Raw genomic sequence first — 21,452 nt, 5'->3', positions numbered from 1 at the left:
TTTACTCTGAAAATATCATACCGGAAGTGTCTCCTGGGCTGCTTGGTTTCATGAAGATTGAGGTGGTAGTGTACAAGAACTACGTACCCTTAGTTTAGGTAAAGGTAGTGCAGGAGACAGCTGTGAGAGAAACGCTGCTGCTGTGAGTTTGTTCGTCGAGCACTAGTTTACATTTTAGTTAAAGACATTAACATCGTTTGTAACCGATCACCGGCTCCGTAACCGACGGCTGTTTCGACACATTGACGTTAAAGAGAGGAGCTAACATAATCTGCGCTTTCCTGAAGTTGACTGACTGTCGAGTTGGCAGAGGTAATGTAACGTTAGCTCACGGTTGCTAGCTAGCTGCTTGACTATAGACGTCCATTCATTTGTTTCTTGTGTTTAGTTCTCTCACTCACCAATAGGAAATAAGAGGTAAACTAGCGTGCGTATGATCCTGTCAGTGCGTAATTTTACTATACAAACAGTGACATTTGCTCTGCAGCACAGCTAACGTGAACTAGCTAAGGTATCTGGGATAAAAGGTCAGTTTTCATCTCTAAGACGTGGCTGAGCTGCAATGAAAGGCTCTTTATTTTCTATCAGGCTGTAACGGTGCGACTGGTAAGTTACTGTAGCACTGATGAGTTGGTGAGCCATGACATTCGGAGGCTTGAACAGGATGGTTTAGAAACAGAGATCAAAGTTGTAGAAAGAAAGCAAGCTTACGTTTTCTGATGGAGCTTTGCTCGTCGTAGTAAATCGAGGTCTTCTTTAAAGTTGACACTTTTTAGCACAGTGAAATGTATGGACAGATGAATGGAAATGTACTGTTGTAATTGTTGAATTTTAAACAAGGTTGCAACTAATAATGATTTCTCTCTCTCTCTCTCTCTATCTCTCTCTCTCTATATATATATATATATATATATTGATAATATATAAAATTGATGCCGAATTGACAATTTGCTTCAAAGTTTTCGGAGTTGAGAAGCTCCATGAAGTGAGGCGACAGCCAGCAGGCGCCTGCCCCGGTCGCTAGCTCATCGCTCGGCCATGACTGGCTCAGAGACCCCGCTGTAAGCTGGAGGTCTCGTAAAAGAGACCAGTCTCGTAAATAAGAGGCTTTGATTTCGCCGTTGATGGTTCGTTTGTTTAAATATCACAACACATGTCATCATAAGATTAACGGGAACCTGTGGTTAACTGTCTTTTCGGAGTTAAACTCCACAAGCGTGTCCTGCGGCTCGCCGTCCGACACACACACACACACACACACACACACACACACACACACACACACACACACACACACACACACACACACACACACACACACACACACGTCCACAGCGCAGCAGGCAGAGGCGGGGGAGAGAGAGAGATACCCGTTTCTATTCGGGAGACTTGTTTAAAGGTGCTCTAAGCTCAAATTATTTTCAAACAAAACGAAGACTAGCTCGCTCCTCCCTCCTCCTCATCCCGTTCCATCCCTTTTGTGCTTTAGCGCACTAACCCCCCCCCCCCCAAAAAAAATCCTTCTTGTCCGTTATTGACGGTTTGTGTATGTTTGCATGGTCCAGGTTGGACCACTTTGTTTTTGTTGGGGTGTGTGGACCCTAGGCTGTCTACAGAGACCGCGTTTTTTTACAGTGTGTTTAGGGAACCGGCAGCTCGCTGATATGAGATGTTTGCTGTATGTGACAAAACATGTTGTAGCCTAAAAAACGCATGACATCGCTTAGAGTACCTTTTAAATTATGACAAATATGCTATACACATTAGATTTAGTATTTAGTTCATACTTTTCTTGGTGTATTTGTTTTCTGATTTTAACGCTATAAAGACCGTTGCCGTGCTTGCATCACTCCCTTACCCCTCCTACCAGTGAGTCACTATGGCCACTTCGCCAGTGCGAATGCAATTGGAAAAAAACGGTTTTGGGGGAGAGTAGTTAGTAGATCTGTTTAGAAGTGGACTTTTCCTATAACTACGTTCCTGTAACTACCTGGTCGGAAAGCGGCTTAAGTCTCCCGTCACAGTTAGATTATTTTACACCTGAAATCAGAGCCAAGAGGAGGTGCAGAAGTCTCTTTCAGACCACTTATTACAATATGATAATAAAGATTATTATGGAATTTTTGCTCAATTACGCCAAAAATAAAGGGACTACTATAGCTTAAACTGTCACATAACACAGAGAAGCAGAAAATCCTCATTCCACAAGCTGGAGTAACTAAATGTTTGGCATTTTTGCTTTAAAAATAAAAAGTAGTTGCCGATTATTTTTCTGTCGATTGACTAAGTCAAGTGAATTGGTGGACTTTGTTGTTTGATTTGAACAGGAATTTAAAAAAAATGAGAATCAGAATCGGAAAAGGGTTTATTGCCAAGTAAGTAACACTTACAAGGAATTTGCCTTGGTGGTTGGTGCATACATAAACAAATTTAACATTAATATGAAGTAAACAGTAAATACAGAAACAAGTATATACAAAATATCTGTTTCACACTAACAAAAAATAGGCTGAATGGTTTAGTGCAGGATGTGCAAAATTGTTAAAATCAAAAGAAACAAAAGTAAAATTTCTGACGGAGTCTTGCCTTTAAGAGCAAATCAATATTTATCAGTACTACCGGCCTCAAAAACCCAACCCAAAGTTATTTAAAACTTCTGTAGTAAAAGGTTTATGTACTCTCTCATTTAAGATGTTTTTTTTTCTGTATTCTCTTGTCTCTTTACATTTGCAGATGTTTCAGATAAAGAAGATCTGCTGCATTGGTGCTGGGTATGTAGGAGGCCCAACATGTAGTGTGATCGCCAACATGTGTCCAGAGATCACAGTGACCGTCGTGGATGTCAATGAGTCCCGCATCAAAGCCTGGAACTCGGACACTCTGCCCATATATGAGGTATCATATCAATGTACTTGTTCAAAGAAACTGAGCTGAAGGTATTATAGCATGAATAATAAAACTTTAACAAACAGTGGGTCATATTTTATTAGGAGTTTTCCTCTACATTCTTATCTCACTTTTGAGAGCCATATATCTTGAAGTAGTTGCCGGTTTTAACTAGCCTGACAAGCCAGACCCACATCAAGATGTTGGGTCTAGGAACTCACCATTGACGGGGCTCAATCCGAGGGGCTAAACGGTTGTCTTTCAAATTCCCTCTGCACGCAATAGGATAGCGCTACAACCAGGCAGAGCAACGAAGAAGGTAGCAGAGCTAGTTGATAGATTAGCTTTTGCGGTATCCGGTCGGCAAAACTCCGAACACATCTTCCTTTTTTAAGAATGATTTCAGTGCCGTTCTTTGTTCTTTTCTCAAAGAAAAGCTTAACTCCAAGTCCAAGAAGACCGCTGTTCCCAGCAGCAGCAGCCATAAGCCCGCCTACCGACTCTATACACGATTTGATTGGCCTGACCAGAGTTTGGTTTTTCCAGAGCCATAGAGATGTAAAGCTAGCGGGGTGGTCATGTGGTTCATGTAAGCCTGTATAGTTCCAAACACACGCAGCGCTGTCATGTTCTACTATGGGACTGACAGCAGCGATTGCGATATTGAATGGTAAATATGAATAAAAACACATACCCATGTACTTGTTTGATTGTTATTGGATATTTGTAAATGTCAGTTTTACATTTGGAGTGGTAGGGTGACAACTGACAGCTATGTATAGATACGTTTTTAAGTTTTGGAGGGAAAGCTTCGCGTCCGTGTTAGCATGAGTAGCACTAGGCTACTGTCTTGTATTGTCCTTCATGTCACGGGGACTTGTTTAGTTTATTTACATTTTGTATTAGCCTGTCCAAACGCGTTTGTTCTGACATGTCTGGGACGTGTGCGTCGCTTAGTGTCCACTCTCGCTGTAGAAACAGAGACGAGCAGCGGCACAGACCACGGAGCTGCTGCAGCGCGCCTTCCGTGGTCTGTGCAGCTTCAGGTTTATAAAGGACGCGCTCTGCTGTGGGCATGCTGCCGTAGATGTGTCCCGTTTGTGCTCCGTGAATTTCTGCAGTAGTTTTGGTTTCCCACCCCCGATGTAGAGCAGCGTACAGCCACTTCCCTAAACTTTCTCTCATTTAGAGACCAGAGACCCAAACGGGGCTCGAGTCTGTCAGAAGGTCTGAGATCTACCGTATCAGCAGAGCGATCACGTAATGCACAGCAGACTATGATGCAGGTAGATTATTTTCAGAAATATTGTGACTTTATTCTTGTAATAGCCTATTATAACTTTATTTTTCTCAAAATATCACGACTCCTCCAAATCTCAGAGAACACAGATGAGTTATATTTTGAATGTGCACAAAGTTTTGAACATGAGCAGAAATCTTGCTCAAACATCTGAAATATTACAGTCCAGGAGTTTATTAATTAATTAAAATGAATTCATGTGTCATTGAGGTGAATAATTGTCATGTGCACATTTAAGGAGGTTACTTCCCCAACAAAAGACGCAAAAGAGGAGGGAGGAGTAAATTATGCCTCTAGAGGCTACATGTGTGCTGACTCAGATATAATTAGGACAGTCGATCTACAGGAGAATAAATAGCAATACAGAATGCCTGACAGCCTTTTGTAATATATTCCATTATGTTTTTATATTTGGATTGTAATCTATGTTTCCCTTTACATAAAGATATTTCCAGCATACATTGATTCAGAAAAAGGTAAATAGGTTCATAAAAATTCACCTGAATGCAGGAAATGAAATGTTTAATGCTCAAAATTTGCTGCTCATAGACTTTTTTTTTTTTTTTTTTTTTTTAAAAGAGACCCCCACAAAGATGAAATCATAATTCGAACCCTGCTGATAAAATATAGACAGTTGACAATTCAAAAGAGCTATTTAATCAACTTACCTCAGAAGTTACTCGACGGCCAGCAATGAAAATGAATGATGTCCGACGCTGTGAATGGATTGTTTGGAACTATGCGAGGCTGCATACGCCGGAAGTAGGCGGCAAAAAGCGTACAACGGAGTCCAATGGCAGTGTCGCCACTCTGTCTTTCTCTATCACTCTGGGTTTTTCCAGCTCGCAAGCCAACGGAGAGTGCCTGGACCCCCCTGGCTGCAAAATAAATTTGCTGCCACTAGGGTGCGTCTAGATTTCTAGGCTAGGTTTTAACAACTTTTAACAGTGTTAGAAAAAGTAGATGAAGCTAGGCAACTGCTCCAGCCAATGTTTTTTTTTACAACAATGCTCCGATAGTGGGATAAATGAAACATAAATTAGTTCCAGATTGCTCGGTGTCGCAACTTCTCTATGTCAACCACGACCACAAGGTATTACATCATCATGACTGTCATTAGGAACTTGTATTACGTTGGAACTGTTTGTGCCATGTTTTTCCTACACATTGACTGACACACCCTCCCTGTCTGGTTTTCCCCTCTTCCTCCCACTCCAGCCGGGTCTGAAAGAGGTGGTTGAATCATGCAGAGGGAGAAATTTGTTTTTCTCTACAGACATAGACTCAGCCATCAGGGACGCAGACCTCGTCTTTATCTCGGTGAGTCCATCAGTTAACCCCTCGCACACTTCCCGACGCACAGTTTGACCAGCGTCAGATATAAATCTGACATTTATGACGCATAAATGAATTCATGGGAGTGGTTGTACTTCCACCCACAGGTGAACACCCCAACTAAGACCTATGGGATGGGGAAGGGTCGTGCGGCTGATCTTAAGTTCATCGAGGCGTGTGCCCGACGGATTGTGGAGGTATCGGATGGTTACAAGATTGTCACAGAGAAGAGCACCGTCCCGGTTCGAGCTGCTGAGAGCATTAGGCGGATATTTGATGCCAACACCAAGCCCAGCCTCAACCTACAAGTGTGTATTATTGAATAAGAATGAAACGCTGATATCTGTTGTTCTGCAAGTTTCTAAAGTCGTTGTGCCGCTGCTTTAGGTGCTGTCCAACCCAGAGTTCCTCGCAGAAGGAACAGCAGTGCGGGATCTGAAGGAGCCAGACCGTGTCCTGATTGGTGGAGACGAAACAGCCGAAGGTCAAAGGGCAATCAGAGCGCTGTGTGCCGTCTATGAACACTGGGTCCCCAAAGCACGCATCATCACCACCAACACGTGGTCGTCCGAGCTGTCCAAACTGGTGAGCGTAGGGCGGAAACTAACAAACATTGTCATTGTTTGTTTCAATTTTATTTAATTTAATGATTATTGTCTCAATTAATTAATAATTTTGTTATAAAATGATTGTTATGCGTTTATGTTTTAAATACATTTTTATTTTTTACACTCCCAGATATTGATAACTATATCAGCCTCAAAAACTGTCGGGCTATAGTCCATAACCCAAAGATATTCAGTTTACTATCTTATATGACAAAGAAAAGTATCAAACTCACATTTGAGAAGCTTGAACCAGGACATGTTTGGTACTTTTGGTTGAAGAATGACAAACAATTGGTTATCAGAATAGACTCATGATTAATTTGCTTTGACTAATTTATTACTAATTGTTTCCTTTGTGTGGCCTTTACTAATTTGTAGTTGTCAGAAGTACAGTCTAACAAAAAAGTAATGTGTGCTTGTGTAGGCAGCCAATGCATTCCTGGCACAGCGCATCAGCAGCATCAACAGTATCAGTGCTCTCTGTGAGGCCACCGGGGCCGATGTGGAGGAGGTTGCCAAGGCAATCGGTATGGACCAGAGAATAGGCAGCAAGTTTCTCAAAGCCAGCGTAGGTAAGAAACGCATCCAAAAGATGTTTAAAGTGAGCTTTTATGTAAAGTTGTATTCATTAAAACACAGATTAAGTGATGCCTTCTATCTCTTTGCTTCTTTAACGCCCTGGTCAGGTTTTGGTGGAAGCTGTTTCCAGAAGGACGTGCTGAATTTGGTGTACCTGTGCGAGGCCCTCAACCTGCCCGAAGTAGCCTCCTACTGGCAGCAGGTGAGACACCACACACAATAGCACCTCATTTTTCTCTGCTCGTTGTATTCGCCTTCTCTAATCTGTTTGTGATTTTCTCAGGTGATCGACATGAATGAGTACCAAAGGCGGCGCTTTGCCTGCAGGATTATTGACTGCCTCTTCAACACTGTTACTGGTAAAAAGCTTGCTCTGCTGGGCTTCTCCTTCAAAAAAGACACAGGTGACACAAGGTTAGTCTCATTTCATCACATCCTTGTAGACATTTGTCACCGCTGTTATTTTCTTCTATTCTATTTCTTTTCAACAGCCTTATGTTGATCATTAACCTAGGATTATTTGTATGATCACACTTTACTCCTGCAAACATACTGTGGTGAACTGTGTGTGTGTGTGTGTTCATGCGTGTGTGTGTGTGTGTGTGTTCATGCGTGTGTGTGTGTGTCGCAACTCCAGGGAGTCTTCCAGTATCTACATCTCTAAGTATCTGATGGATGAGGGAGCCAAGCTGTTCATCTATGACCCCAAAGTTCTCAAGGAACAAATAATTCATGACCTCTCCCAGCCCAACATCTCAGAGGACAACCCAGAAAGAGGTGGGTGTTCTTACCAAGGTTCATATGCATTTTTGCAAAGTTACATTTTTGGGAATGTATTTGCCTTTAGATATAGCAGAGTGTACAGAAAATGGGGTGAGAGAAAGAATAGGGAAGACATGCAACAAAGGCTGTGATTGCATGGTCAGTGGTTACGTGGTTATTTAATTTTTCAGTGCACACACAGATGGACAGCAAGCGGACCGTGAAGAGATGTTCGCTGAATTTGTAAAAAAAAAAAAGTATATTGGATTAGAATCACGGACTCCATTTTTAAACCCCTAGGCAGCTTCCAGTACCACCCACAAAATATTTTAGTCAGGTTTAGGAAAAATGCCAAATAATTCAGCTGTCCCAGCTCCTAAAAATGATGAATATTTGCTGGCTTAATTTAATTTAGAACTTTTTTTTTTTTTTATCCTAAGGGAAATTGCTGGTATGGGGCAAATATAAAATACTAGTGCTGTCAAACGATTACAATATTTAATTACGCAAATAATTAATTAATGAAATCGCATTAATGTCATAGTTAACTTGCAATTAATCGCACATTTTTATCTATTCTAAATGTCCCTTGATTTCTTTTTGTCCCATTATTTTTTTTTCTCACTTAAATGCTCTTATCAACATGGAAAAGTGGATCGGCTTGCTTTGTGCAAATGTTTTTTTATTGAAAACAACATTGGCATACTGTAGTGTTCAATTTCACACTAACATTCACAGTTGGAGCAAATAATCTCTCACACAATGGAACAGTACTTTTGGTTGAAGAATGACTAAAACAATTGGTTATCAGAATAGACTCATGATTCATTTGCTTTGACTAATTTATTACTAATTGTTTCCTTTGTGTGGCCTTTACTAATTTGTAGTTGTCAGAAGTACAGTCTAACAAAAAAGTAATGTGTGCTTGTGTAGGCAGCCAATGCATTCCTGGCACAGCGCATCAACAGTATCAACAGTATCAGTGCTCTCTGTGAGGCCACCAGTTGGAGCAAATAATCTCTCACACAATGGAACGACTTTGACGAGGGGGCGGAGAATTCACATCAGCTGTGTGCTTGGCCATCAAGTGGTATTTCAGACTGGACGTGCTGCGATGATAGCTCAGTTCACAACGACAAAACACAGATCACTTTGGTCTGGTCAATGGAACCATTTGGCAGCTTTTTAAAAGTAAACTTTCCATTCAGAATCTTATTGGCATCCATTTCGGCGTCTCGCGCCCACCATCCACTCAAAACGTAACGTTAGCCTACTACTCTTTCAGTGTGTGCGGCGTGCCTGTTGTTTTGTTTCCGGTCTAGCTAGATCTGGTGTGGTATTGTAGTTTTTCTAACGTTACTAGTTTTGCAACAGCATGTGAAAAAAACTACAAAGTTTGCTAAGCCAAAAAGAACGTTAATCTCGCGATAAAAAAATTGACGCCGTTAAAATGGGTTTGCGTTAATGCGTTTAACTGACAGCACTATAAAATACCAAAAATGTGCAAATCCAAAAAGCACATGACAAAAAGTAGTTCCCAGTCATTCCTGATGTATTTTAATTGACACATAGCTAAATGGTTTGTTTTGAATGTTTTTAAAGATAAAAACATTCTTCATTTGTCATTTCTTCTCTTGAATGCTACGCTGTACTGATAACTAGCTGAGATGAGAACCTGCAACTCTTCACTGTTTTCTTCTTCTTAGTGTCAGAGCTGGTGACTGTGACCTCAGACCCTTACGAGGCCTGCCAGAGTGCACACGCATTGGTCATCTGCACTGAGTGGGACATGTTTAAGGTCACAATCACACATTGTTTTCCTACCATCTTTATAAATTGCTTCCATCTTGGAATAAAAAAAAACAACCTTTAAGTCATCATAACCCTCAAATTCCACCATAGGAGCTGGACTATGAAAAGATTTACAAGAAGATGCTGAAGCCGGCCTTTATATTTGATGGTCGCAGAGTGCTGGACCACCTCCACCCTCACCTCCAGAACATTGGCTTCCAGGTGAGCAGACAGAAAGAAAACACACCACACAATGCACATTACGTGCATGTTATACATCTCATACTAAATCAAAGTTGGTGAACTGACTTCTATCATTTTGCTGCTTTTTCTGTCCACAGATCGAGACCATCGGTAAGAAAGTGATCGCAACACGAATTCCCTACACTCCGGCAGCTGCTTGTCCTCGCATCGCTGCCAGTGAACCTCCCACCAAGAAAGCCAAAGTCTAAAAACTCCCTTCAGCTCCTCATAAACAACATGCAACACATTCCTCTCTTAACCTTTTTATTGCTGGTACACGCCTAATTATCGAAAAAGGCCAAAACAGTGTGACTAACTGCTCCCCTGCAGTGGGTCTGAGGGGAAGAAGTTGAGCCTTCAGTCCAATATAGTGTGAATGTGATCCATGAATGTGTTCGAATCTTTGGAAGATGTTTATTGGTAAACCATCAACAAACTGTTCATTTTATACATTTCATTTGTCAACCAAACATTTCAGATGCAGCCATAGATGCACCGTCCATGTTCTATTCCAAATGAACACTTTTATTGTGAGTCTACTTTCTGACAGTATTTACTAGATAATCAAGTAGTGTTGCTAAATTGCAAAACAATTTTATACTATTTTTAAAAAAAAATATTTTTATGACTCTTACTGGTATTTGTTCTATGTATCATTGACTGTTTACTAAAAATGGAGATGCAATAAAATGTGATGTGTCCTCAATTTGTGCCTGTTAATTCCAAATAGAAAGAAAAACAAATTACAACCAGCAAATGTCGACTGATGAGTTTTAATTCTTTAAATATAAATGTACATTTTAAAGATTTGTTTTGTCTAAACAATTAGTGTGCAAAATAAATGGACATCTTTCTTGTACAAGTGTAAAGTTTAAATTATTTTACATTAGAAAAGGAGTTTGAGCCCAAATTGGCTTTTTATCCGATACAGATATCAAAAGTACCTCTTTTTATACTTCTGTACCTAACAAAAGGCCAATTTGGGCTTAAATTGTATTTTTTTCCTAATGTAGTGGAAATTTAAAACAGCGTTCAACAGTGTTACAAGTCTTCAGCAAACATAGATTTGTTTGAAATTTAAGCCACTGCAAGAACCCATAGACCAAAACAAAAAACTCCCTTAAACGCTTCATTAAATCAGTCCTGAAGCAGCAGACATCAAAGAGCTCATGGTTAAAGATCAGTCGCTCTCTACCTGAAGTCCAGGGCCCCTGAGGGGAGGGAGTTCACGGTGGATTTGATTTAGGGGCCCCTGAGGTGCAGAGACAGCAAATTACAGCTACTGCTATCACTAGGCTGTATTTTCTCCTGGCAGGGGTATGTGGACAGAGTCTGTAGTTTATCTACATATCTGCAGGCCTCTAACTGCTGCTTGTTCTCTTTGATGTCCTCGGTCGACCTTTGGGTCGTCGCAGGTGAAAGGTGGAGAACGTGCATGAAAAGGAAGAGAATGGTCCCTGTACTTACGTGAGGTCTTGCTAATGTCACTTCTGTACTCTCACTTCTGTACTCTCACCTGCCCTCTTGTTACCCCAGGTTGTTAATACGTTACATATTAAGTTTGGTAAAGGTGTTTTCTGTGCTACAGGTTACAATGATGCGTTATAGTACGGCAGGAGTAAACGTTGATTTTGTCACCGTTAATGTGTATAGTTATAGGTACAGTATACTTGTGACTAAAGGGAGAAAGCCCCTAGAAGCTGCTGGTTTGGTGCTTTTCATTCTGCTATAGTGACTTCTGCTTTTCTCTTCTTCAGTAGATTCTTCAGGAAGAACTCCCCTGGAAAGAGAAATGACAGATTAGAAAAATATATATTGTGTCTGACTCATATGAACTAAATGAACAAATGCATTTACCTTGCTGTCCATTATGTTTTCTATTAAGTTGTATGATATATATTAATGTATGCTGTGGCAATATAGCACTGGCTAGATGTAAGCTGTGACCAACACCTGACATATGACCTATTTCGGTTTCACATGATTGTGATGTGCTTACAAGAGCTTTGTGAGAAAACTAGTCTTGATCACTGCATACCAATTTAAAGGGGCGCTATGCAGTCCCTCCAGAAAAACGCGATTATGCGATCGCATAATTCAATGCATAATCAGCCAAAGTCCACATATTTATGCGGGGGCCACATTTTTTTCAAATACACCGCACTTTCGCCGCATAAATTGCCGATTTCCGCGCAAAATATGCGGGGCTTGCATGATTTCATAATCCCCGCATTTTTGTTGCAAAAAAAGTCACATATATCTTAGCAGAAAGTTGAAAAATGTTGCGTTTACTTCACACAAGAGCAGCCATTTTCCCCTGTTGCCATGGGAACATTATGAAGTGACGTAATTACGCGACGTGAACATAATCGAAAAGCTGCAAACCCCGCGATGAAGCCATGATGAAACCGCAGTTTCATCGCATAAAAATGCATAAATATCCCGCATATTCCATCGCATTTTTTAGAAAACGTGCCGCATAATCAAGGATTTTTGCCCGCAACAATCACAAAAAAGCTCCGCATTTTTCCAAGACTGTATGGCTGCAGCCTGGAGCGTCCCATCTCATGCCATCCTGTCTCATGCCGTCCCGCCTGGTGCCGTCACCGAGCTTCTACTTTTCAAAATAAAAGCTGGCGTTTACTACTTTAATACTTTATTTTTTTTAAGACACTGAGTGTACCTTAAGGAAAATCACAGAAAGAAACCACATTTGTCTGCAACCATAAATTGCTCTAGGTATAGAGTTATAATATTCGCTAACAAATGTCAACCAACGCTGATGCAGGTTTCATCAAATGTACGTTAACATCAGGGACACAACAATAACATCCAGAAATCAGCAAACTATATGTATGGCTAAAATTGTTACTTTAAACTTTAAACTTTACAGTTTAAACGTTTTTCAATTGATTGCAACAAACGTGCCATAGGCGTCGATTTCGGTGTGGGGACAGTGGGTACCTACCACATTTCGTCATGAGTCATTTTGTACCCACCACTTTTTTTTGAAAACCTCTAGCTCAATTTAGTTAAAAAAAAGTCCATAACACATATAATTCTTGAGCGACAGATGCAAAAAAAATCTCTCCCCCTCCCAACCATCTCTCTCTCTCTCTCTCTCTCTCTCTCTCTCTCTCTCTCTCTCTCTCTCTCTCTCTCTCTCTCTCTCTCTCTCTCTCTCTCTCTCTCTCTCTCTCTCTCTCTCTCTCTCTCTCTCTCTCTCTCTCTCTCTCTCTCTCTCTCTCTCTCTCTCTCTCTCTCTCTCTCTCTCTCTCTCTCTCTCTCTGGACATTCTGCTTAACGTGAAAAAGCTTAACGTGGTTTAATGTATGGTGTACCTAAACAACGATCAATCATCACCAAATTTCTCATGGCCATATCTTATAATGAACACTTAAGCCTGTCAAAAGAACTAAACCGAAATCCAACGATTAAGTTCTCACATTCCAACGGTTAAGTTCTCACATTAACATTTTCTTCTTCATTGTTACAACCTATGGCGAGGAAAAAGCTTGTACCTAAACAATGATCAATGATTACCAAATGTCTCTCTCATATTGCTCATAACCACTGAAAACTGTCAAAAAATCTAACCAGAAATGTGGTGATGATTGATCATTGTTTAGGTACATTAAACCACGTTAAGCTTTTTCACATTATGACTTATAAAGCTCATGAGAACCGTGGGGAGTCAACCCACAGCGGCTCCGCTGCCCTGCTGAAAATGTGAAGCAGAAACGCGTCAGATGTCAGATAACTTCCATAATAATTGCACTTTGGGTTGGATTTTTTGACAGTTTTCAGTGGTTATGAGCAGCAATATGAGAGAGACATTTGGTAATCATTGTTTACGTACATTAAACCACGTTTTTATTCATTAGCTACAGGACAGCGTCTTTCAAACATGACCTGCTCGAAAGAGAAAAAAAAAAATAATGCGTCATTGTACCCAGCACTTCTGGAAATGTACTTCCAAATTTGCGTCTCTGTCACCAACACATTTCAAACCAAACTGACGCCCATGAACTTACCCGTATCTCCATCTGGAAAATAATTCGATTTCGTATTTTTGACCCTCTGAACTTACCGTTGGACACGCCTCGGCATGAGACGAGACGGTGTCGGTACACGATCCGTTCTGCCTGCACGATCCGTTCGGCACATGCGCAAAATGTTCGCGCATGCGCGGTTGTACGAGGATTTACGACACTGCACGATCTGTTCCACGCTTCCGGTCGACAGCCAAGCTAACGTTAGTTTAGCTAACAGCTAATTCGGCTAACCGCTAGCTGATTGTAGCGGTCTGCCGTTAGCCTCCACAGCAAGCTAACGTTAGTTTAGCTAACAGCTAATTCGGCTAACTGCTAGCTGAGACAGCATGTAATAACTTTAAAAGACCCTCAAAATAAAACTTGAAAATAAACGTTGACATATATAACAAACACCTAACATATATAACAGCTGTTACGTCAGTTCTACTTTACTTGTGCTCATTTAAAATACAATCACTCAATACTTGTCTTTATTGTTATTACTGGGAAGTCTTAATTTAGCTGTAGCCTGCTTTTCCCATTAAGTTTGAGTTAATGTTATTTTAGTCTGAATCTAGCTGTCAGCTAGCGGTTAGCCGAATTAGCTGTTAGCTAAACTAACGTTAGCTTCCCGGTGGAGGCTAGCCATAGGCTAGCGTGGAACAGATCGTGCAGGTCGTATCCTCGGTAAAACAGTATTATCTTGCGCATGTGCAGAACGGATCATGCAGGCAGAACGGATCGTGTACCGACAGACGGCATGAGACGGGACGGCTTGACATGGGACGCTCCAGGCTGCAGCCATACCCGCCATTTTTCTGGAAGGACTGGCTGTCGGTACACGATCCGTTCTGCCTGCACGATCCGTTCTGCACATGCGCAAGATAATACTGTTTTACGTATCCATACGACCTGCACGATCTGTTCCACGCTAGCCTATGGGTAGCCTCCACCGGGAAGCTAACGTTAGTTTAGCTAACAGCTAATTCGGCTAACCGCTAGCTGACAGCTAGATTCAGTCTAAAATAACGTTAACTCAAACGTAATGGGAAAAGCAGGCTACAGCTAAATTAAGACTTCACAGTAATAACAATAAAGACAAGTATTGAGTGATTGTATTTTAAATGAGCACAAGTAAAGTAGAACTGACGTAACAGCTGTTATATATGTTAGGTGTTTGTTATATATGTCAACGTTTATTTTCAAGTTTTATTTTGAGGGTCTTTTAAAGTTATTACATGCTGTCTCAGCTAGCAGTTAGCCGAATTAGCTGTTAGCTAAACTAACGTTAGCTTGGCTGTCGACCGGAAGCGTGGAACAGATCGTGCAGTGTCGTAAATCCTCGTACAACCGCGCATGCGCGAACATTTTGCGCATGTGCAGAACGGATCGTGCAGGCAGAACGGATCGTGTACCGACACTGGCTATGCAGTTTGGAACATTTCTTCGCAGTTTTCTCGCTTTTTGCTCGCAGGTTTCTCTATAGAGCTCCCCCTACAGCTTCGGAATAGACATTTGGCAGCTCCTATGTTTACTTGTGTCTGACTCCTCGCTCGGTCAGTCTACCGTTTCCTCTTTCTCTGTTCCTCCGACAATGCTTTCCTAGCTTTCTGTTTCTTTTTTGCCGGCTCAGCCATGACGATAGTGTGAAAAACTCCATCGCTATCTTGCTAGCCGGTTCCTGGGCGTACGTGTGCAGTGCCATGAAGCAATTCTTTACATCGCGAGACCTGATATCACGCGATACTTCCTGACGCTGAGGCCGGCGGCTCACGGGCCGAAAGCATGGCTCACAGGCGCTAGGGGGAAGCGAGACGACCACCATTCAACTCGAAAAAAGTCACATAACCATTCAAATGACTCCGAAGCTGTTCAGTTAAGGTAAATTAAGCTAAAAAGCAAAAAGGGTCAGTTCACCCAACTTACGAAAATGCATGTTTTCACACTTACTTCATAGCCACACCAATAATTTGCATTTTAACTGTTGATGTTTTGAGATCTCAAAGTTCCAAGTAGAAAGAAATGTCCCAGTTACTCTGGATAGACCACAGACCTCACTGAACAGTTTTCACTGGAACTACTTGATCATTATTTACGAAAGATGTCGCTGCTGCTGAACTTTCAAATGTAAATTTTCAGCATAAACAAACTTGTTTTCACCTACATTGTATTATGTCTCAGAGGCAGGTATCTCAACCCAAACACATCTGCATGTCTAGATACCACTGGGGGTAAGTGAGAAAATATATTTTGTTCCAATTTGGGTGAATTGACCCTTAATGCTGCTGCTGCAGTCTGTATGCACTGATTCACTTTTAATGAGTTTCAGCTGAATCTGAATATTCTGTAATTGTAGAATAAAATAAAGTCGCCCTGTATGTCACTGGGATAAATTGGGCCATCCGTAAACTGGGCCATCCATAACTTGTGCGTGTTAAAACTGTGGAGGGTGTGTTTCTCACCTGCTTTGTAGGAAGATCGCACCAGTGGCCCACTGGCTGTGTACATGAATCCCATATCATTCCCAACTTTCTCCCAGTGGGCAAACCTCTCTGGAGTGACATATTCCTCCACCTAGACCCAAACACACATTGTCACCGTGTGCAATAATTTACCAAATGTGCATTTTTCTAAGTAAATGTGGAAATACTGCATAAAGTGTAATATGTTACCTTTAGGTGGCGTTTAGTGGGTTGCATGTACTGGCCCAGTGTTAGACAGTCCACTCCTGCCTCTCGCAACTCTGCAACATCACCAGAACAGTGTGGTCAGGAAATTGTACTTTGTGTCAAAATTACTGGAGGTATGCCTATGTGTACACACCAGTCAAGGTGTTGAGTATCTGTTGGTCAGTCTCGCCCAGTCCCAGCATGATGGAAGTCTTGGTGAGCACAGTTGGTTTGACCTTTTTAGCGTGCTTCAGGACACTCAGAGACTGGTCAAAGTTCGCTCTGGGGTCACGCACGAACCTGCAAACAGATGGGACAGATAGACACCCTGGTTGAAATAATCAAAAAGGTAAATATGTACCCCTATACTTGAAATGTATACCCAGATAACAATTAACAATCAAACACTTCTACATTGTGTCTTCCCCATACTAACAGAAATGGCTCTGATGCCAGGGGTTAAAGCAAGAACCCATTTGTGAGCCTGAAATGCTGCCCTGGAGGAAATGTGTACAATGTATTGAATTAAGTATTATATAAATGTAAAACTCTGCATGTGATGTGCCCCCTGCTGGTCAGTGTGTGTGTTTACTGTCCTCCTGCCTATGACTAACTGGCTTTCCTCTTGTGGCGGAGTTGTAACCAAGTAGAGTAAAACAACTACACTAAAACAACTACACACACTACATACAGTATTTTTAAAAATATAAATCAGATTTTTATACCAGTCAGCTTGTGCATGTATGGACACAAGCTGTAAAGTTTGTATTTACATTAGAACATGTGATTGGTGACTTTTAAACTTTGCTATACAGCAGCTGAACATGACACATTTTACAGTGCTCTTGCATATTACTGCAAACACATTTTACTTTTGTGCAAAGGATAAAAGGTTTGTTGTCATTGTTTGCCATTTTCTAATGATGCCTTTACAAGAGAAGTTCTCATTATTCAAAAACCCTGATATTCTTTGGCTTGGTGGCTGATCAGAAGCCACTAAAATGAGACTGACGAGCTGATGAAGTCAAAGCCTTCAGGCTTTTCTTAATGTTGAAACAGAGATTAGATGCTCAGCTTCTAACCTTGATCATTCATCATCTTATAAAAGAATTACAGCCAATATAATAACAGCTGGTAAAATACAGATGCAATGTGTTTAGGCTCAGTCAGTACCTTTGCAGCTCTCGCACTGTCTCCACATTGTGGGCATACACATCCAACCCTGACAGGGCGATCTTCTCTACTGCTGCCAGGTCACCACGAAAATCAGGGGTCAGACATTCAACCAGGATCTGAGAGTCCCTAAAATGAGGATGACAGAAGTGCTTGTTTGTTATTTTGCACAGATATTAAGATACAAACACCCAATGAATCCAAAAGCAATGGGAGATTATACTGTACCTTTCTTTTAGGTTGGAGACAGTTTTAGCAAAGTGCTCTGCTCCTCCATCAGCAATATCTGTTGGGGGGGGGAGGGGGAGGAGGAAAATGTGGCTTTACAGGCCATCGCTGCTGACAAACTATATTGTTTATATATATATTATATTTTTTGTAAACCTTTTAAATGGTGTAAAGTCACACCTGGGAAGAATTAGGTAGATTTAAGGAGACATTACCATCTCTGTCGACTGAGGTGAGAACAACATAGTCCAGTCCCCAGGCAGCGATGGCCTTGGCTGTATTGTAGGGCTCGTCTGGGTCCAGAGGTGGAGGTCGACGGGCGGTCTTTATGGAGCAGAACCTGCACCCACGGGTACATGTGTCCCCCATCAGCTACATATAAAAGAGAGCAGGGGGAAAAAAAAACTTAGTTAGTATACAGTATGTATGTCATAGGACTGGAGCAAATAATCTGTACAGAAATGTATCTTGTGTGATATGTTACTAATACACAAGCAGCAGGTATAGTTTTATTAAAACGTGTGGGTTATGGATTTTACATATATTTATAAAATTATGTGAAACTAGAAGCACTTCCTAAAGCAATAAATATGATTTTTTTTTTTCTTTTTTGGAAAATTTTAGCTTGTGCAGACACATACATACTTACTAGGCACAGAGATAATATCAAAGTGCCTTTTTTGACTCCCAAAAAAAAGTGTGCTTTTCTATAACGGTCAGTGAAAATCAGTCACAGTGTGCCAGGAGGATTACCATGATGGTGGCTGTGGCTGTGGCGTACTCTCCTCCTCCCCAGCATTCCCCAATGTTAGGACACCTGGCCTCCTCACACACCTGAGAAAAGACAGACACAGAGTCTTAAAAATGCACAAGAACTGACTGACATGTTTATTGGACTTGTCTTCAGTGTCAGAAGTATTTATCAGACATATTAGTCTGATAAGCAAGTAGTTTCAAGGTAAAACACACTATATCACTTAAGCCCATGTATGTGAAGGATATAGTTGAAGCAAGTATTTCTTTTGCATATGGGTTTCAAAATGCCATGAGTCAAAATTCAATACAAGCTAACAAATATTCTGTTTTCATGAACAATGTAAAAAAAAACAAATCCTCTTCTTTCATACAAGTTAACATAACTTTTGTGTCTCCCCCTTGCATATTCTAATGTTTAAGCTCTGATACTCCGAAGTATAAATAAAGTTAGTTAAATATAACAAATAAAATAACATTGAATGGATTTGTTGTGACCATTACATCAAAGGGTACAGGTGGAACTAAACATTTTTAATATCAATGCCCCCCTGTCATTTTTGAAGCATCTGCATTTCTCCACTCACTTACGCAGACTATTCATTTAACTTGTCACCTGTCTACACAACTCACTGTATGCAGGTTCAGGTCTCTCAGAGTGTTCTTCAGCCTGTTGTAGTTTTTTCCAATGGGGATCTCCGTCTTGAGCCATGGGGGAAGGCGCAGCCTGTCACAAAAACAGCAGCAGAGTCATTCACCACTGTAGGTGTAGAAGATGTGGATACAATCTTTTATCACTGTATGTATGCACTGTATGTCACTGTAGCTTTTGAGAAAATTAACAGAAAAAAAATATTTTATAGATAAAGGATTCATGTATGTAATGTAATTTAAAACCATAACGATGTCCTACTGAACAAGATGCAACATTGCCCAAAATTAAATATTAAAAAGGGATAGCTACATTAGCGAGTTCTTATCATACTGTGATTTGCTTTGCCCTTTTTAATACAGCAGTAAAACTTCAAGGTGAGGAAACAAACATGAAAAATTGCTGCTCAGTCAGCCCACTAACTACCATATGAAAACAATTACAATCTCTTAGAACTAAAACTACACATCACTATCCTCTGTAAAGTGTAGTGTAGATTGCATCACCATGATACACCCCACATCCACTACAGAACACTTGACTTGTTGCATTGTATGTATTATGTGTGTTTGTATATATTAGAGGTGTGAATCTTCACTGGTCTCACGATTCGATTACGATTATCCAAGTGTGACACACAAATCCAGGTTCACTCAAAAGGGCGAAGACTGTAGTATGGGCTGTTGTGGGGGGCACCTGTGAGGTTGAGGTTTTTTTCTGTATTAACATTTGCCTGATAAGCAGGAACTGGCTGGCCTGTGAGGTTTACTACATTTGGTCTTCCATGATGAATCAGTGAATACATTTCGTCACATACACAAACATCTTTTTTCTCCTACTTGTATGTACATAATAGTTCTGTTTATTTTTTATTACCTATCTTTGTTCAGCTTGTTGTTCTTGTTCGTAGCTGTACAGGTATGTCTATTGCTATCTTCCTGTAAATCGAGAGCAACTTACAACCAAATTCTTTGTATTTGTACACATACTTGGCTAATAAAGTTGGTTTGGGTCTCTAATGCAATACAAACAATACCTAGTGTACAGATGCACACATAATGTACATACAAGCATATATCATTATGTAGTATTTACATGTATTCTTACTGTTTGCTCGTTCCGTTACAGTTTTGTATTCTGTTTGTTTACTGTTACTTGTCTCTTTTATACTTGTCTCTTTTATACTTGTCTCTTTCGCTGACAAGTTTGTGTGGTCTCACCAATGACAACACAACAACTTCCTAGTAAAATAAAACAGATTCAAGTGACTCAATTAAGTTTTTGCAACAGTAGGGATTTAATGTAAAGGCACTTTATTGTCAATTCAGCACAGTCTGGTGGATAAGTCTGGTCTGATCTGGTCCTTGAACCCTTCTGATACACTCACAGATGAAATAGGAAACAAACACTTTCTCACTGCTGCAATATCTCTGCCGTCTCACCTCTCTCCTTTCTCTCTCTTCAGGTTGCCTCTGTACTCTTCCCACTTGTTTTTCTCCGATAATTCCCCTGAAATGAAGTCTTGTAGATCAGGCCCGTCGTCACCCAGAAGCTCCTTCTTTCTGTCAGCTCGGTTTGAGGAGGATTTCTCCACAGCTGTCAGACTGCTGGTGTAAACCTGCAGAGCAAGGACTACATTGTCATAATGCTTACAAGTCCGTGCACCATGCCACTTATTTGGGGAGTTATAAACAGCCATTACTGTCATTTCAGCTGAGTTACAAAACATAACGTTAGCTAGCTAAGTACTTCAAGGCCCGTGATCAGGCTTACACCAGAGGGTAGCCGTTATAGATATCCAATACCGTCAGTGTTTAATAGTTGGAGAATATTCGAGCAGTGGAAATACGTACATGTGGGATGCATCTGGGACTCAGCCATAGATGGTTTGTGGAGAAACGGCCAACTACACAACAACTTTGTTTGAGCAGCGCCATGACTTTAGCTAGCAGGCGACTGTCATTGGCAACAAACCTCGACAAGCGGCTGCTTTGGTCTGGCGCTGCATTCACTTAATGTACGCACAATGGGAAGATAGGAAAACCTTCCTTTGCCCCATAGATATATCAAGTTGGGGCGTTCATAGATACTTCCAAAATCAGTTAAATGCGCTAAACTAGTACATTTGTAAAGTATTGGAGATGCATTTTATAATTAAACCTTTATTTAACAAGGTAAGCTACAATGAGGTTGGAAACAAGAAGACCCAACATTTAGAATGTTGATGTGAAAGGTTTTTCCTACTCGACTGATAGTAATTGCGGTCTTTACAAACTGACAAGAATGCGGCAGAGCTAAATGGGAGAACATTGACAGTTAATAGTTAATAGCTAGACAATATAACAACTTCTGTGCCGGTCGGCACTTGTTCCCAATTTTAAAACAACACTATTTTGCTATTTTCTACATCTCTGTTATAAATATATCAGACATATCCTA

The 21,452-nt window shown here is 40.8% G+C and overlaps 2 protein-coding genes across 2 annotated transcripts; one reads left to right on the top strand and one right to left on the bottom strand.

Moving 5' to 3' along the window:
• The first annotated feature begins 43 nt into the window (after window positions 1-43).
• ugdh (UDP-glucose 6-dehydrogenase) lies at window positions 44-10,111 on the top strand. The gene is made up of 12 exons (XM_031285695.2): window positions 44-312; window positions 2,734-2,895; window positions 5,405-5,506; window positions 5,629-5,829; window positions 5,909-6,106; window positions 6,554-6,701; window positions 6,816-6,910; window positions 6,992-7,122; window positions 7,346-7,485; window positions 9,177-9,268; window positions 9,373-9,483; window positions 9,603-10,111. Exons 2-12 carry the CDS (start codon window positions 2,734-2,736, stop codon window positions 9,711-9,713), a joined length of 1,491 nt encoding a protein of 496 aa, XP_031141555.1. The 5' UTR covers window positions 44-312; the 3' UTR covers window positions 9,714-10,111.
• Window positions 10,112-10,508: 397 nt separating this feature from the next.
• lias (lipoic acid synthetase) lies at window positions 10,509-21,037 on the bottom strand. Its single transcript, XM_031285696.2, has 11 exons — window positions 20,867-21,037; window positions 20,456-20,631; window positions 18,995-19,088; window positions 18,362-18,442; window positions 17,824-17,980; window positions 17,609-17,666; window positions 17,381-17,509; window positions 16,362-16,507; window positions 16,211-16,281; window positions 16,001-16,112; window positions 10,509-11,284 (listed from the first exon to the last, which is right to left on the bottom strand). The coding sequence occupies exons 1-11, from the start codon at window positions 20,948-20,950 to the stop codon at window positions 11,223-11,225; spliced, it is 1,170 nt and encodes a 389-aa protein (XP_031141556.1). The 5' UTR covers window positions 20,951-21,037; the 3' UTR covers window positions 10,509-11,222.
• Between the last annotated feature and the right edge of the window lie 415 nt (window positions 21,038-21,452).

The sequence above is a fragment of the Sander lucioperca genome, chromosome 4, assembly GCF_008315115.2.
Source record: "Sander lucioperca isolate FBNREF2018 chromosome 4, SLUC_FBN_1.2, whole genome shotgun sequence".
NCBI lineage: Eukaryota > Metazoa > Chordata > Actinopteri > Perciformes > Percidae > Sander > Sander lucioperca.
This window is presented reverse-complemented; position numbering and strand designations above follow the sequence as displayed.